Source organism: Haliotis rubra, unplaced genomic scaffold, assembly GCF_003918875.1.
Source record: "Haliotis rubra isolate DU_JTF1 unplaced genomic scaffold, ASM391887v1 Scf451, whole genome shotgun sequence".
Taxonomy (NCBI): domain Eukaryota; kingdom Metazoa; phylum Mollusca; class Gastropoda; order Lepetellida; family Haliotidae; genus Haliotis; species Haliotis rubra.
Genome location: NW_025767137.1, coordinates 562,842 through 579,510, shown reverse-complemented (window position 1 = coordinate 579,510; position 16,669 = coordinate 562,842). Strand labels below are relative to the sequence as shown.

Below are 16,669 nucleotides of genomic sequence, written 5' to 3'. Positions count from 1 at the left end.
AACAATTGGACTTCAAAAATATTTTGCCTTTGTAAGCAATAGAAGTACTTTGTAATTACCAGAGCACCCTTTGGTCAACTTTAGTACTGGTTCAATCCTTAACCCCATGTAGTGAAAATAAAACAAAAAGGGATGTGGTACAGTCCGATATTTCAACAAGAACACCTGCTCCAAACACTGTACAAGAAACCAAGGTGTACTCACGGTGCCTGTACTTTGGTGGTATACTCCTTGAACTCACTGTCGTGTATTGTGAAGTATGGCCGGAAGTCCGAGCAGTACCGTAGGGGGGCTATCAAGCTGGAAACAGGACACAGCGTTTTACTAGGCTATGAGACACATCTACAAGGCTGGTAGTCCGACATTATTCTTAATTTCCTGGGTTTAAGGCACTTTGGTTTACATTATGTTTGTTTATTAGTGTTTAAAAAACCCATAAAAATAAAACTGCAAATAACAAAACAAAGTGGTTAAAGTCAAGTCAGTAATTTGTAAAACAAAATATACGACCAGAATTACACGTTTGAAAGCCAAATATTCAAGAACCAGCCCCCAACAGGAATTTTACAAACACATGTATACACACTTAAAAAGCATTTATGTTATGGGCTTCAAACTTAGGGCTTAGGCCTATGTCACTGTAATTTTACAGTGATCATAATTGAACAGACACGCGAGGAAAATCTGTAAAAAATGCATCACCCATTTGTGAAAAGTAGAGTTGGCAAAGCTGTTATTGATGTAATAATAAAACACCCCTACAACTCCTGACACACATTACCTATCCTTGGTAAATCTCATATATGTTTGTCTTTTAACGCCACACTCAGCAATATTCCAGCTATATGGCGGTGGTCTGTAAATAATCGAGTCTGGACCAGACAATACAGTGATCAACAGCAGGATACATGTGTCATGTGTCAACCAAGTCAGTGAGGCTGACCATCCGATCCCATTACATCATATATGTGTCACACAGGTTCACCTTACTGCTACTATTGCAACTCATTAGAGAGCTCTATTTCAAGAATATCAGTGCCTTTTTCAGTGTTTCTGAAACCCAAATCACGGAGCTGTCACTCACTTGATTAAAGCTTGAACACAATTGCTGGTGACGGAGGGAGATGCGGCCATTACAACAATGGGCTGAAACGGAACACCATCGTCGTAAGTAAACACTCTCACAAACGTGATGATACCTCTAGTTCCTTTCATATCAGGCACATGTTTCATTCATTTTTGATCATTCATGTTTTATTCAATTTTGTTTATTTCATTATTTACTGTTTGTCAGATATGGTGTACTTACAGATCACACGTTCATGATCAGATAAACTTATAAACACAGTGCTTGTATATAACACTACTCAAAAGAAATTAAGGCCCACCTGATTCTTTACTATTGTAATAGTTAATCTGTCAATACTCGAAATAAGTCATGCACCATTCTTTCATAATACTACAGTTAATCTATCGTGGCATTATAGTTCAGCAATAGTAATATGACAGAATCAGGTGGTCTTCAATAGCTTTGATTGGTATACAATATACAATATACAATTTGTGCTGAAATTCAACCAGTTGAGAGATTATAAAGTCCATAAAACCAAATTTTGGACATGTGAAGAATAAAGCTGCTGATTTTCAATACTTTCACTGTTGATGCCTTTCACTACATAGTGAAATTGGATTTACACTCTGAGAGAAGGAATCAATGTGAAACAAATATTGATGAATTAAAAACATAAAGGTTGACAGTAAAGAAATTGTGACGTCTCACCTCTCCCACAAGTACGAGTTCCCACAGCAGTTGAATATGAGGTAGAATAGACTGAAATGCACTGCAATACAAAACATAACTATGCCAACAAAAGGTTTGAAAGTGGAAATTCATTAATTCCATAAAGACATGAAACTACTGATTACAATTTCTCTGTTGACTGAAATGACATCTCAAGGCGACTTACTGAGCCTGTCACTGTTTTGCAAGTCAAGCAATTGACATTTCGAGGAACAATTTTATTGTGTCTTTTGTCTACATATCCTTCTAAAATTTGATGGGCTGGTTGTATAAATAAGATGATGTTCGACTTTTTCTGGAAAGCAATACAAAGTCTAGAAAACATGAGGTTTAACGGAGAGAGAGTTTGGATTTTAGTCTGAGGCATTTCTTTGAAGATGTACAATTTGTGGCAGAGATTACATATTATCATTGATTTGTTGCTTTTATTTACTCCAAAAGGAACCAAACAGGTTTTATTAATATTAAAGAAATTTTACATTTATTTTACAAGGCTAAGCTTCTAAAAAAAAGAACATTTAATCAAAATAATCCCCGTCTTCTGCATAAATAAACCATGCCTGTCTGAAGTTCTGTTCCCCACCTGTATATGTCAACTTCATGTAATGAAGGCAGGATTGTGTGCGCTGGAATATCATGCTGAAATATTAAACATAGAAAATCAGTATGAAGTTGCATACAAACATTTTTTAAGTATCAATAAAAATCAGAATAAAAATAGAAGATAAATAGTTTTAAAGAAATAAGAAAATGATCAATCTTGGTTAACATTTCTACCCACTGAGTTGCATGTAAACAGTTGTTTTGCATCCTATCCAAATAAATAGGTTTATGTTGTCTTTAAAGACTTGTTTTTAAGTGAAAACATGTCAAAACAAAACAACATTTTGTTTCAAATAATGAAGTTTTATGTGTTGTTTTGAAAGACTTTCAGCAATATACTACTTAACAGAGAATTAAAACAGAGGTGTGTAAACAATTAAGTCTTGACCTGACAAACTAGTGGTTGATATTATGAGGTACGATCCACACCATTAGGATACAATGACCAGTTGCCTTTTAATACCAGTACAAAGTTGGTGTTGTACAGTGGCTGAGTGAGTTTTTAGTAATATTCCAGCAATACCAAGGCAGGGGACACCAGAAATGGGCTTCACACATTATACCCATGTGGGGAATTGAAACCCGCATCTTCGGCGTGATGAGCAGAAGCTTTAACCACTAGGCTATCCCATGGCCCCTGGTGTTGTACAATCTTAATCCAGAATGTCAAGGTGTTCCTGACATGATACAGTTTGTTTGCTTCTTGTGTAATGCTGAACTACATGATGGCAATCCAACAACTGACGTCATTTGCATCGAACTAAGCATTTTGGATATGATGTCATGCATCCGATATGTTTTGCTCTTGTCAACAATAGACAATTAACTACAGACGATATTAACCATCTAAAATTGAGTCATTACCTCAATTCCACTTATTTAAAAAGTTATTTTCTACAATTTATTAACTAAACCTACAAAATAAATCATTCAGGCTGACATGTTATGTTATTTCTGTATGCTGAAACAGGTGTCTTGCACCGAAATAAGATGAGAGAGAAATTCGAATACACTTATCCAAAGAGCAAGGGCCAATAATGAGTGTGCTTTTTAGCAGTATTCCAATATCACTGACAGGGGACACCAGAAATGGGCTTCGCACATTGTACCCATGTGGGGGAATTGATCCCTTGTCTTGGGCTTGAAGAGGTGAAGCTTTAACCAATAGGCTACCCCACTGCCCAAGGGATATAATAATATAGAGGAACAAGCATTCTACACTAGTGAAATGGATCCTGATGAACTATAAACAGAGTTAGTAGCTACTACGTTCTAACGAAATAATTACTGCAATGTAAGGTTTAGACTGGTAGAATGGAACAGATTGTGTTCAGACTGACTCAAAGAATCGTCCAGGGGAGGTAACAAACATCATCAGTTCTCTAGTGGTTACAGAGATACATTACTGTATTTGGAAGCATTTTCAATCAGAAAACACCCACAAAAATAAGTCAGTTGTGTGCATGTTAATGTTCAAAACAGGTACTCAAGAGTTTGAGAAATTTTGAGACACAGGTACTAAGTAATTTCATTTCATCCTGTCAGAGCCCTTCAGCTATCAAAACTATATAAACTAGGGTCGGCTAAGGAGATCAATAATCAGAAATATCATTAATAGGAATAATTATTTAAGATTATTGATATGAAAATAGTGTCATTGATAATATCATACTACATTAACTTTTGAATAAAGATAGAATAAAGTTTGAATTTTCTCACTGTTAGCATTTGTTGTTAGTTAGATTATCTCACCCATTTACAGCTCTTGCAATTAGTTATAGGAAATATTATCCACATGCAGTAAAATATGTAATTTTTAGAGTAAAATTGATATTTTATACTTATCCTGACTCATGCTCTTTGCTTGTCTTCTTCTTCTTGCGAACTTAGTGGAAACACTTGTATCTCCCTAATTGAAGCTCCCTTCAATGTAAAATCACTAATTAGTACTCACCACGAGTTACCCCCTTTCCACAAGCGCGGGAAACGAGGGCGCCACCTTCACCCATGTGCCTCACTCTCTCCTCATATACTGAGCCCAACATTTGAATTTACAGGGAAATCCAAAGTGTTATGTGGGGAGGATGGGAGGGCTGACCTCATGAGTCAGGATAAGTATAAAATATCAATTTTACTCTAAAAATTACATATTTTTCCTTATCCTGACTCATGCTCTTTTGTTTGTAGAATCTTACTGGAACGGAGGTGGGAGTAACAGAATACTTTGGATTTTAATAATTAGTGATTTGATCTGTGATGATTGTAATAACCCTATGGGAACTTCATAAAGGCACTGAACTGATGAATTCCTGCTGCTAACTTATCAGCTGCCATATAAAGGTTATTACAATGTACTTATTATGATAAAGTATATATAACATTAATACAATGCTTAAGATTGATAGACTTAAATTTGTTAATATGCTAGTATAAACTCCTTAGAGTTTGTTAGCTAAAATACTTTTAAGATATAAACATAGTACTAAGCTTAAGATATGATTAAACTTAAGCTAATTATATAATAGCAAAACTCTTTAGAGTTTGTTAGTTAATATACTTATATGATATAGATATAATGCTGAGCTTAAGATATGAATAAGCTTTGGCTACATATATAATAGCAGAACTCTGTAGAGTTTGTTAGCTAATATATTTTTACAATATGAGTATAGTACTGTACTTAAGATATAATTAACTTAAGCTACATATATAATAGCAAAACTCTGTAGAGTTTGTTAGCTAATATATTTTTACAATATGAGTATAGTACTGTGCTTAAAATATAATTAACTTAAGCTACATATATAATAGCAAAACTCTGTAGAGTTTGTTAGCTAATATATTTTACAATATATGAGTATAGTACTGTGCTTAAGATATAATTAACTTAAGCTACATATATAATAGCCAAAAACTCTGTAGAGTTTATTAGCTAATAGATCTATAATGTAACTATAGTACTAAGCTTAAGATAAATTTAGACTTAAGCTAAATGTATATAGTAAAAACTCCTTAGAGTTTATTAACTAATATACTTTTATGTTATAAACATAGTACTGAGCTTAAGATATGATTAAACTTAAGCTATATATATAATAGCAAAACTCATTTCGAGTTTTGTTAGGTAATACATTTTATAATGTAACCATACTGCTTAAGATATGATGAAACTTTAAGCTAATTGTATAATAGCAAAAAACTCTTTAGAGTTTGTTAGCTAAAATACTTATATGATATAAACCTAGTATTGAGCTTATGAAGGAAAACTTAAGCTACATATATAATAGCAAAACTCCGTCAGAGAGTTTGTTAGCTAATACATGTTATAATGTAACCATAAAGCTTAAAATATGATGAAACTTAAGCCAAATATATAATAAAGCAAAACCTCTTTTAGAGTTTTGATAGCTAATATACCTATATGATATTAACATAGTACTGCTTTAAGATATGAATAAGCTTAAGTTACATATATAATAGCAAAAAACTCCGAGAGTTTGTTAGCTAATACATGTTATAATGTAAACCATAAAAGCTTAAAATATGATGAAACTTAAGCCAAATATATAATAGCAAAAACCTCTTTTAGAGTTTTGATAGCTAATATACCTATATGATATAACATAGTACTGCTTAAGATATGAATGGCTTTAAGTTACATATATAATAGCAAAACTCTGTAGAGTTTGTTAGCTAATACATGTTATAATATAACCATATTGCTTAGAATATGATGACACTTAAGCCAAATAGCAAAAACTCTTTAGAGTTTGTTAGCTAATATATATATATGATATAAACGTATTACTAAGCTTAAGATATGAATAAGTTTAAGCTACCTATATAATGTAGCAAAACTCCGTAGAGTTTGATAGCCAATATATTTTTATAATATGAGTATAGTACTATGCTTAAGATATAAATAACTTAAGCTATTATATAATAGCCAAAAACTCTGTAGAGTTTGTTAGCTAATGCATTATCATGTTACCATAGTACTACTCTTAAGATATGATTAACTTAAGGTAAATATATAATAACAAACTCTGTAGAGTTCTTAACTTATATATTGTATGATGTAATAATCATAGTACTGTGATGATAAAAGGAACTTAAGCAAATTATATATAGCATGTAGCTATTTAGTACTGTTATAAGATAAGTAGAAATCTGTAAGATTGACTTATCTTCTCCGAGGAACTGTCAATTGTTGTGCGAGGACCATGGGATCGAATTGGTGGATACCTGAGACGTCCTCGGTGGTGATATCTCTCAGATAATGGTTGGCAACCACCATATCGGATCTCCAGAAATAAACCCTCCATTATTCCAAAAAACATTTGTGTAAATCAATTGTAGAAGTTAACGTTCTAATATCATGAGTATTAAAGCTCATGTAGGGATCGGATTAGGTCCAACCGTCTTGTATGCACATAGTATGACAGTTCTGATCCAACCGAGATATAGGCACGATGAGACTTCATTCTGCCTACGTTGAAGATATAGAGGAAATAATCTGTTGCATTTTCCCTTCCTGTTTGGTTCGGTGGAGATAAATTTACAGTGCTCTTGCTGGCCATCGTGATAGAATCATCATTATCATGGAGCCCAAGTATGTTATCCAAGCGTGTTCATAAACCTCACTTGTGAGGTGTTGGAGTACTATATTCAGATCCCCAAGTTGGGCGTGAAATTTCCGCTTTAATTCTCCAATCAGAAGCTTAAGTAGGTTTACTAACCATCCAGTTGTGTTAGTAGCTTGATGATTAAATTCAACTGTAGTCTGAGACGCTGTGGGTTTAGATCAACTTGTATCCCCGTCGTCTAGGTAATTAAGCTCATGAGGTTCTTGACGATGTAGGTGCACAACCAGGTGTGTCTGTCCTCGTTGAACTTTATGTAAATTCGCCCTGACTGCCGTGCTCGTCCCTAACTTGACAGGGGAGGCCTCTAACCTGAAGAAAGCAGCCCAATCATGAAGGTTCAGGTTAACCGGACTGTAAGGAGGCTTGCTTTCGTTCACTGATATATAGTTGTCACTTGTGGCGTAAGTCTTGAACTGTGAATTAAGATCGACCTCTGCGTGGAGTCGTTGTCCATCAGCAGTCCTATCAGAACAAGGCATTTTGATTCTTTAGAATACCCGCTGTGATGTCACCGGTGTAGTAGGAAAAACCTTGTATAAAATCTTGTGTAAATTAGCCTGACTGCCGTGCTCTCGTCCCTAACTTGACGGGGAGGCCTCTAACCTGAAGAAAGCAGCCCAATCATGAAGGTTCAGGTTAACCGGACTGTAAGGAGGCTTGCTCGTTCACTGATATATAGTTGTCACTTGTGGCGTAAGTCTTGAACTGTGAATTAAGATCGACCTCTGTGGAGTCGTTGTCCATCATGATCCTATCAGAACAAGGCATTTTGATTCTGTAGAATACCAGCGCTGTGATGTCACGGTGTAGTAGGAAAAACCTTGTATAATTTCTTGCCGTCGTTGATATTAGCATAATCATCGGTCTTCACCGTAGCTTCCGAAGTTACCCGAGTGACCACGTGTTTCGAGGGTTAATGGTAAGCGCCTTGAAACCTTTGTGAAATACCTCGCTCTGTAATATTAATGCTGGGTAGGTTATTTTTCCTGGCTGTCGTGAAAGTAACTTCAGTTTGAATCTAATTCCAACTTCCTGATATAAAGGTACAATAAACTTGCAAGTTGTCAGCTTGTAGACTGTATACATGAATGTATCGTCATAATTGTAGAATTAAAGCTGAACTTGTTGTACATATTTCTTCTCAGAAAAGTTAGCGATTATGAGTTATACTCGCTGTAACAAGGCTGCTGTTCAATTTCAATATTGAATCGTCTGCAGATATGCGTAATGGTCACGCATGTAGATAATCTATTATCGTCGTCCGGGATTGCATATTCTAGCCATCTATCACGGAACAGTTGATTTCTGTGAAGATCTATGAAGCGTCGTTGACTAATTAATACAGCGGCGTTCTGTGTTGTAAATAGCCTGTGCAATTGTCTTCGCAGTAGGCTTATAGATGGCATCTGGCATACAGTTGATAGACAACTTATGCGATGTCTTGAACGGACTGGCCAGTAGCTATATGGCCGAGTGGCTAGTATATGGAGACCTTGGAGGAGACTTCCTCGGTGAACTCTGGAGACTTGAAGCTCTCAGTATCCCTTCTGGGTGAAGTAGACTTGGAGCCACTTAGCCTTAGCGACCTTTCGCTGAAGGTATATCGAAGTCAAACCCGATTAGTATATATATATATATATATATATATATATATGAGCGGTTGCCCATGAACGGCCTCTGTGTTTAACAGGATCGGGCGAGCGTGTTTCGCTTCTCCCTCCGCCTGGGACTTGCTGGTTCTGCATAAGTAGGGCCGAGTGGATCATCTTATCATCTTCAGAAGTGGGTATTCTGAAGTCTGGTGATAAGTGTCTCATTGATCGTTCTAGATCTATTTAGGAGGCCAAGAACATACGCCTCGTCATGGATTCAACTGAACCAATTTCACGATTGTAGTTCTTATTCTTGATATTGATGATCAACTTGTCTATGGGTTGATTTTCTCGAGGAGACTTGTGAGGAGAGCGTTGATAGCTTCAGTGAAGCTCTTGTGTAGTCCCTCGATGTCCTTCTAGATGATGATGATCTGGATTCAGGTGTCCTCGCGAATGCCTTCTGGCTTCCTCTGGGCGTCGGTCCGGGGGGCGACGATATGACCTTCCAGCGAAGGCTTCCGTGATGTCTGATGGTCCGAGTCCACATCTAGGGATGAAACCGAAGAAGGTGATGATCTATCCCGCCGAAGGCCTACCGAAGGCTGTACATCTAGGTCCTTCGTCCAAGGTGGTCCGTGACTTCCTTCGCGAAGGTGACATCGTCCCTGGTTGCTCACGTTGGCCGGGGGTGCCTCTGAGGTGTTAATGCGGTGTTAATCTGCAGTGTTAATCTCTTGCGGTGTTAATGGAGGGGTCCACAGGAATATCGGTCCGACATCAGTGTAGAGGCATCAGGCTGCATGGTGATCTCTGCTGATGTCATTGTAGCTGTCACCGGTCAGCTTCTTGTATGCGTATGTCGGGAATGATGATCGGCTGATCATCGTAGGCGTCCAGGTCTCGCGGCTGGAACAATCTCGGTTGAGAAAGTCCTAGTAGACCGTTGATTTCCCCTCAGATGTCAGCGCTGCCCACCGGTGTGCGGCGTCTGCGTTGAGTGTTGGTAGCGATGGGACCCTCAGGAAGATCATCGAATATCAGCGTTGGTACATCAGGCTGCATGCTGATCTGCGCTGACATCACTGTTGCCGACATCGGTCATTCTTTTGATGTACATCAGGTATGATGATCGGCTGATCATCATACAGGCCCAAATCGGCTGTAGAGATGTAGTAGAAAACCTCTAGTCTACGGCCGCGGCGATGGGATGTCTGGGGAAGCAGGGACGCTTCTTGGAGATGGCGGACTCGCCTCTCCACCACTCATAGCGGAATACCACACGGGAGGGGTCGACCAGCAGCAGTAGACTGGCGAGGGTTCAGGTGTATCAGTCATACTAGACTCTGCATACGCGACCTATCTGCAGCGTCTCTCCCAAACGCAGTAAATATTAATAAAAGGTAGAATTGGATAAATTAGTACGCGAACTGCAATGTGAATAAAATGAACATGGCGCAGTACAACTAAGGCATATTAAAGCGGATCAGCAGCAGAATAAAAACCGTAATCTGCAATAGTACAAACTTTTCATCAAGCGTAATCCACTGAAACAAACACGGCCCCGTGAATAAACTGTAGAAAAGCGACTAAATATCAATATATAATCGTTGAAGGATACCTAGCTAAACCTCTATAGATGTCTATACAGGGTAACTAACTAAATATAAATCAAAGGATATAGTGTCGGGAGACACACAAAGCTCGCCCAGCTCAGCTGGGCTAAGAAGGAAGAGTGAGGCACATGGGTGAAGGTGGCCCTCGCTTCCAGCAGCTTGTGGAAGGGGGTAACTTCGTGGTGAGTACCAATTAGTGATTTTACATTGAAGGAGCTTCAATTAGGGAGATACAAGTGTTTCCACTAAGTTCACAAGAAGAGAAGACAAGCAAAAGAGCATGAGTCAGGATAAGGAAAAATATTATATTTTATAATTACTGAACATGCCAGAAAAACCATAATAGAGAATGAAAGAAAAAGAAACAATATATAAATGAAAGAACAGAAACCCATTCCTTAAATATGCATTCAGCCTGCAAACATGACTTATAGATATCCATTAGCAAGGGCACACAACTCTGTGAGAGGAGTTATCTCCCCTGCACAGTGGACTCACCGGGATGGGGATGCGAGGCTGGGGCTGCCCTATCACCTTGTCAGTGCAACAAGGAACTCTAACCTAGACAGGGAAACATAAACACGGCAACTCAAAACAAATACAAAACAACCCAAACTGCAACAGCACTACAATGGGGATCAACCAGCGGAGGTCGACAGACTAGAGCGAGGGTCGACATAGACTACAGTAGAGGTTGACAGGCTAGAGCGAGGGTTGACATAGAGTACAGTGGCGGTCGACATACACTACAGCCCAGGTCAACATACACCCCACCGGAGGTCAACTAACACTATAGCAGAGGTCGAAATAAACTATAGCACAGGTGGACAGATTACAGCAGAGGTCAAGAAGCATCTTCATAAGCATGGCTTGTAAAGCAGTATGTCAGTGTGGTATCATACAGATAATGATGAACTTCACAGCATGTACCCATATTGGCAATTCAATTCCATCTTGGTGGATGCAGGCGATTATAAGAGGTCGAAATGTACATTTTGCAATTGACATATCATTCTAGTAAAAAAATAAACTCTTAAGAATTTCTAAAGAAATTTAAATGGTTCCAAAACATTGTGGTGCTACTTCGGTATAACATTCTACAGTGTGTAATGCCCCTCACACACAAGATCTACCATTGTAATGCTGTTGTGAAACTTCTCATACTGGTCTAAATATACTTCTGGTTACCAAGGAGATACAGTTCAAATATCTATCAAACCAAGTGCTGTTGTCTATTCAGTAAATATCCATCATTCGTTCATTTCATTCTTTATTGACAGTTGTCAATCAAACACTCTATTTTTCATTTTATGAATACAGGAAATCTGTCACTATTGTCACATGAAAAGATTAAGACAGATTTACCTTGTTAAATTGACAAAAAAAACATGGTAGACTAATGACTGTCAAAGGAAAAGATCATGACTGTCGTCAAAATCAGGTGTTCCTTAACATGTTTTGAGTAGCATATGTATCATTTGATTGAAAGAGACCGCCTCCGTGGTGTAGTGGTTAGAGCGTCCGCCGAGAGAGTGGAAGGTCGTGGTTCCATCCCCAACCGTCATACCAAAAGACGTTAAAATATGGTACTTGTTGGTCCCTGCCTGGCACACGGCATTAATGGGTACTACAAGGACTGGTCGGCTTTCGAGTCAGTACAATGTGTGTCTGAGTGGGGTATTCATGCTTCACTGCGGCGTGGTATCTCAGTGGGTTAGCACTATAAAACCAGCTTCAGTCTGGACTAATACAAGCAGCCGCACATACACATACACACATGCATCGCCGCCATATGGCGAAATATTCTCAAGCACAGCGATTAAACCCAATTTCACCTCACCTCACCTAATTAAAAGAACAATGATCATCCATGTATTTTGACTTTCACAGCAAAGGTCTGATATACATAGATGTACTTGAACAGACAATAGCACTTAGACTTTAAACAGACTTTCAACTTTTGAGACCAGCTAGAGACAAATAAAACAAAGGTTCAGCATGCACAAACTATTATAATCATTGCTCAAAATAAAATTCAGTATCTCTTGATTTGAAAAATAAATAACATTAATACCAAGAGAAATTCATCAACAACTTTCATTTCCAGTCAACAACAGAAAAGCAGAATTCAGAGCATCACAATAGGAAGTGCATTAAAGCCCACAGGATTGAAGCAGTTTGAGTCTCCTTGAGAAGACCAACATCATTATACCAAGTGCACACTGTACCTGATACCATATTCAGTGGTCTTAGAAATTCATCTTTCATAGGACTAGTCCATTGGTCTAGTACATACCTTATTTAACTACACCTCAGCATTTGTAGCTAGTTCTGCTTGAACGAGACAAAAGAGTTTACTATGTGTACAAATTCTGTCAGTTTTATTCACTTTGAATTTTTAAGCATTGAGGACTGGACCAGAATTACAGTCCTCAACAGTTACTAATAAATGATTACTACCATCACTGGATGTTTACCAGTACTTGTCATTGGCATGATTTAGAAGTCTAGGGCAAGACAGAAAATCAGAAAGATTCTAATTATTTTAGAATAATTAAACTGCAACAGTGATATTAAGAAGCAATCATGTTTCTTAGTCAAGCATAATTTCACTGCTTTAGCAAAATGAACTCTTTCTGGTTCAAGCATTTGTCCACTATGGCAATATTAAGTCTTGCTCGTTCAAGCATAAATTCTCCACTATGGCAATATTAAGTCTTGCTCGTTCAAGCATAAATTCTCCACTATGGCAATATTAAGTCTTGCTCGTTCAAGCATAAATTCTCCACTATGGCAATATTAAGTCTTGCTCCATTCTGCTCAAGCATAACTTCTCGGTATGGCAATATTAAGTCTTGCCTCGTTCAAGCATAAATTCTCGGTATGGCAATATTAAGTCTTGCTCGTTCAAGCATAAATTCTCCACTATGGCAATATTAAGTCTTGCTCGTTCAAGCATAAATTCTCCACTATGGCAATATTAAGTCTTGCTCGTTCAAATTATAATTTCTCAACTGTGGCAATATTAAGTCTTGCTCGTTCAAGCATAAATTCTCCACTATGGCAATATTAAATCTTCTGGTTCAAGCAGTTGATATAAATGTACTAAAATAACTGTTACTGATGTTGTTTTCAAAGCAGGAGCTTATTGTTGCATGGCAAAATCCAGAATGTCAAAAGGAGACTGTTTTTGCAGAAGAGATTAATCACCATCTCTTTGGTGTTTCAGAAACACAAACTGAAGCATAGCAGCTGATGACAGTAGAAGATGTTGGTCAGGTACAGAGACACTGATATTTCAGGTGTTGGTCTAGAGAGGAATGGCCCTGCTCGAACAGCCTGGCACAGGACGAGGATGAGGACAAACATACCTGTATCACTGTCCCCATGATGGGGAGGTTCAGTGTGTCGCCTGGCAACGGCATCGGCCATTGGTCAATGTCATGACAAGCTGAAACATTTGTAAACACCAGGATGCAAACAAATCTTTCAATCACAAAGGAGGATGGAGGTTACAAACTCTTTTTGGTCCTCTGTAATTGGCAAATTTTAAATTTGCTGCAACTTTGAAACATTAGTATGAAACATTTTCAGACAAATTCAACTGACTGACAAGAAGCTATTTTTCCTTCTAACATGTGCAAGTTCTTGACTTCATAAATGGTCAAATACACAGATATGGCAAACATGTATGACAAAAGCTGTTTGAAATTTAAGATGAATTCTAAATTTGTCCATTGATACTACTTTTTGTTCATCTTAGAAAAACAGCTTGAGTCAATGACCTGTCCATGTTCAAATTGTAGAAAAATGATTCCTAACAGGGAAAAACACTTTAAAGACTTAAAACTAATGAAGTTATAATTGTCCTGAAAGATACCTTAAGCACCCTGACACATTACAAACAATTAAATATATTTGTTAAATCTTATCTAAACATTTTTACATTCCTTGAAGCATTAAAAAAATTGAATTTAAAAAAAAATAATCACAAGATCCACAAACCTGCTTCTAGACTGGGTTCACCATTTTCAAAATACTCAGGCGTGACGATGCCCACAAGCTGACTGAACAGAGACACAAACGGCAGACGACTGATGAGAACCACAGACTGAAAGACAAAACCAAATATTACTCAAGGATTTTGAAAATGGCATGGTAGAACATCCAACCAAACAGAATAAACCTGGATTGAAGGAATTCTCTGACACCTTAATGAAATGCATGCTGATTTTTTTTTCAAACATAATATTGATAGGGTTGGAGATATGTGCCGTATATGACCCGTCTATAAGGCGACCCCCAAACTTGACCCTTAAAATCAGTGTCAAAATGGTATGTTTAAATTGCATAAGCTTCGATCCCCCGCGATGGGGTCCTAATCATGACAAACACAGACCACAGACAACTGGCAGTTACCAATAATTATAACTTTGGTCCATATTGTGTCTACTCGCGGATTGAAGCGAAGTGTAGTTGACAGAAAATACATAATATATTTTGCTTCTCTAAATATCATATTTATTGTAGCAACAAACTGGCTTGCTTATTTTACCCCATTCAACAATCCGCGAACTGATTACTGCCTCGTTTTCCATTGACTGCTAGTTTACAGTAACATCGGTAAAATGTGTGAATTTAAATGGCTTCCGTATTTTACCCCATTCCATGTGCTTACAAAGTTCATGAGGGTCCATTATAACCTTAGTGTTGATTATATATATTTTACATAAAAACTGTAAATAAAATTACACAATGCTAGGATATATTTCTTTGGGTAAATAATAGTATTCTGTATTATATTTTACTGACGACTGCGTCAGAATTCATCTACCCGTTATATTATTGTGCATGTTTGAACTTGTTAAGCGGAAAGCGTGTGCACAGCTGATTGCTATTTCGCTTTGTGTAATGCGAGACAAATACACATACGGTAATCTTAATCCCTGCAAATAATACAATGCCCAGCAAAAACAACTTATAACTTAAAAGGTAAACAATCTTGTCTAGTGACGTTATATTGCAAATTTAGCGTCTCTACTGACAAAGTAGTCTTCTGTTGTTTGTTCCGCTTGCGAAGTGATAAGATGTTGATTTCTTACCCCTGGAAAAAGTTTGTGGCGTAACCCATGGATAAGACGACCCCCTTCTACAGACTGCTGTTTTGGTCCTCAAAATTGGCTTATAGGCGGTCATATACAGTATGGGGTAGTGACCAAGGGACACAACTCTGCATGGCCATGTGCTGTGTGACTTGCCACTGGTTTCAGTACTGAACAGACGGTTAATAATCACCAAGTTCTTACCTTCTGGAAGTATCCTCGTCTAATGGTCTTGTCCTTTGTCTGGCGGAAGTAGACAAAGCCGTAGTAGTGAGCACTGTCCGACTGTAACAGAAGACTCACAGGGTAACTACCTGATTGACAGTTCTGTGTAACACACCTACAATTCATCTACCTGTATAACAGTCCTGTACAACACACCTAGAATTCATCTCTCTCTGCTTGACAGTCCTGTACAACACACCTACAATTCATCTACCTGTGTGACAGTCCTGTACAACACACCTACAATTCATCTGCCTGTATGACAGTCCTGTACAACACACCTACCTGCTTGACAGAATTCATCTACCTGCTTGACAGTCCTGTACAACACACCTAGAATTCATCTCTCTGCTTGACAGTCCTGAGTAATACACCTACAATTCATCTACCTGCTTGACAGTCCTGTACAAACACACCTAGAATTCATCTACCTGTATGACAGTCCTGTACAACACACCTACAATTCATCTCTCTGCTTGACAGTCATGTACAACACACCTAGAATTCATCTCTCTGCTTGACAGCCCTGTACAACACACCTAGAATTCATCTACCCTGTGTGACAGTCCTGTACAACACACCTACAATTCATCTCTCTGCTTGACAGTCCTGTACAACACACCTAGAATTCATCTACCTGCTTGACGGTCCTGTACAACACACCTAGAATTCATCTCTGTTCTGCTTGACAGTCCTGTACAACACACCTAGAATTCATCTACCTGCTTGACAGTCCTGTACAACACACCTACAATTCATCTACCTGCTTGACAGTCCTGTACAACACACCTACAATTCATCTCTGTATAACACACCTGAATTCATCTACAGTCCTGTACAACACACCTAGAATTCATCTACCTGTATGACAGTCCTGTACAACACACCTACAATTCATCTCTCTGCTTGACAGTCCTGTACAACACACCTAGAATTCATCTCTCTGCTTGACTTAGTCCTGTACAACACACCTACAATTCATCTACCTGTGTGACAGTCCTGTACAACACACCTACATTCATCTACCTGTATTCATCTTACAGTCCTGTACAACACACCTAGAATTCAACTACCTGCTTGACAG

General features: G+C 38.0%; 1 protein-coding gene across 2 annotated transcripts in view; it reads right to left on the bottom strand.

Annotated features, from left to right (window-relative positions):
• The window catches only part of LOC124289918 (protein DENND6A-like), a 49,007-nt gene that overhangs the window by 10,315 nt on the left and 22,023 nt on the right, over nt 1-16,669 (bottom strand). The window contains exons 5-12 of one of the 2 annotated variants that reach the window (XM_046726589.1): nt 15,565-15,645; nt 14,264-14,369; nt 13,630-13,709; nt 10,757-10,819; nt 2,385-2,440; nt 1,781-1,841; nt 1,085-1,146; nt 205-300 (exon numbers count right to left, since the gene is read on the bottom strand). In XM_046726589.1, coding sequence (XP_046582545.1) covers nt 205-300; nt 1,085-1,146; nt 1,781-1,841; nt 2,385-2,440; nt 10,757-10,819; nt 13,630-13,709; nt 14,264-14,369; nt 15,565-15,645 — 605 coding nt within the window. The remainder of the gene's footprint in view (nt 1-204; nt 301-1,084; nt 1,147-1,780; nt 1,842-2,384; nt 2,441-10,756; nt 10,820-13,629; nt 13,710-14,263; nt 14,370-15,564; nt 15,646-16,669) is intronic. The other variant, XM_046726590.1, reaches the window with a different exon arrangement.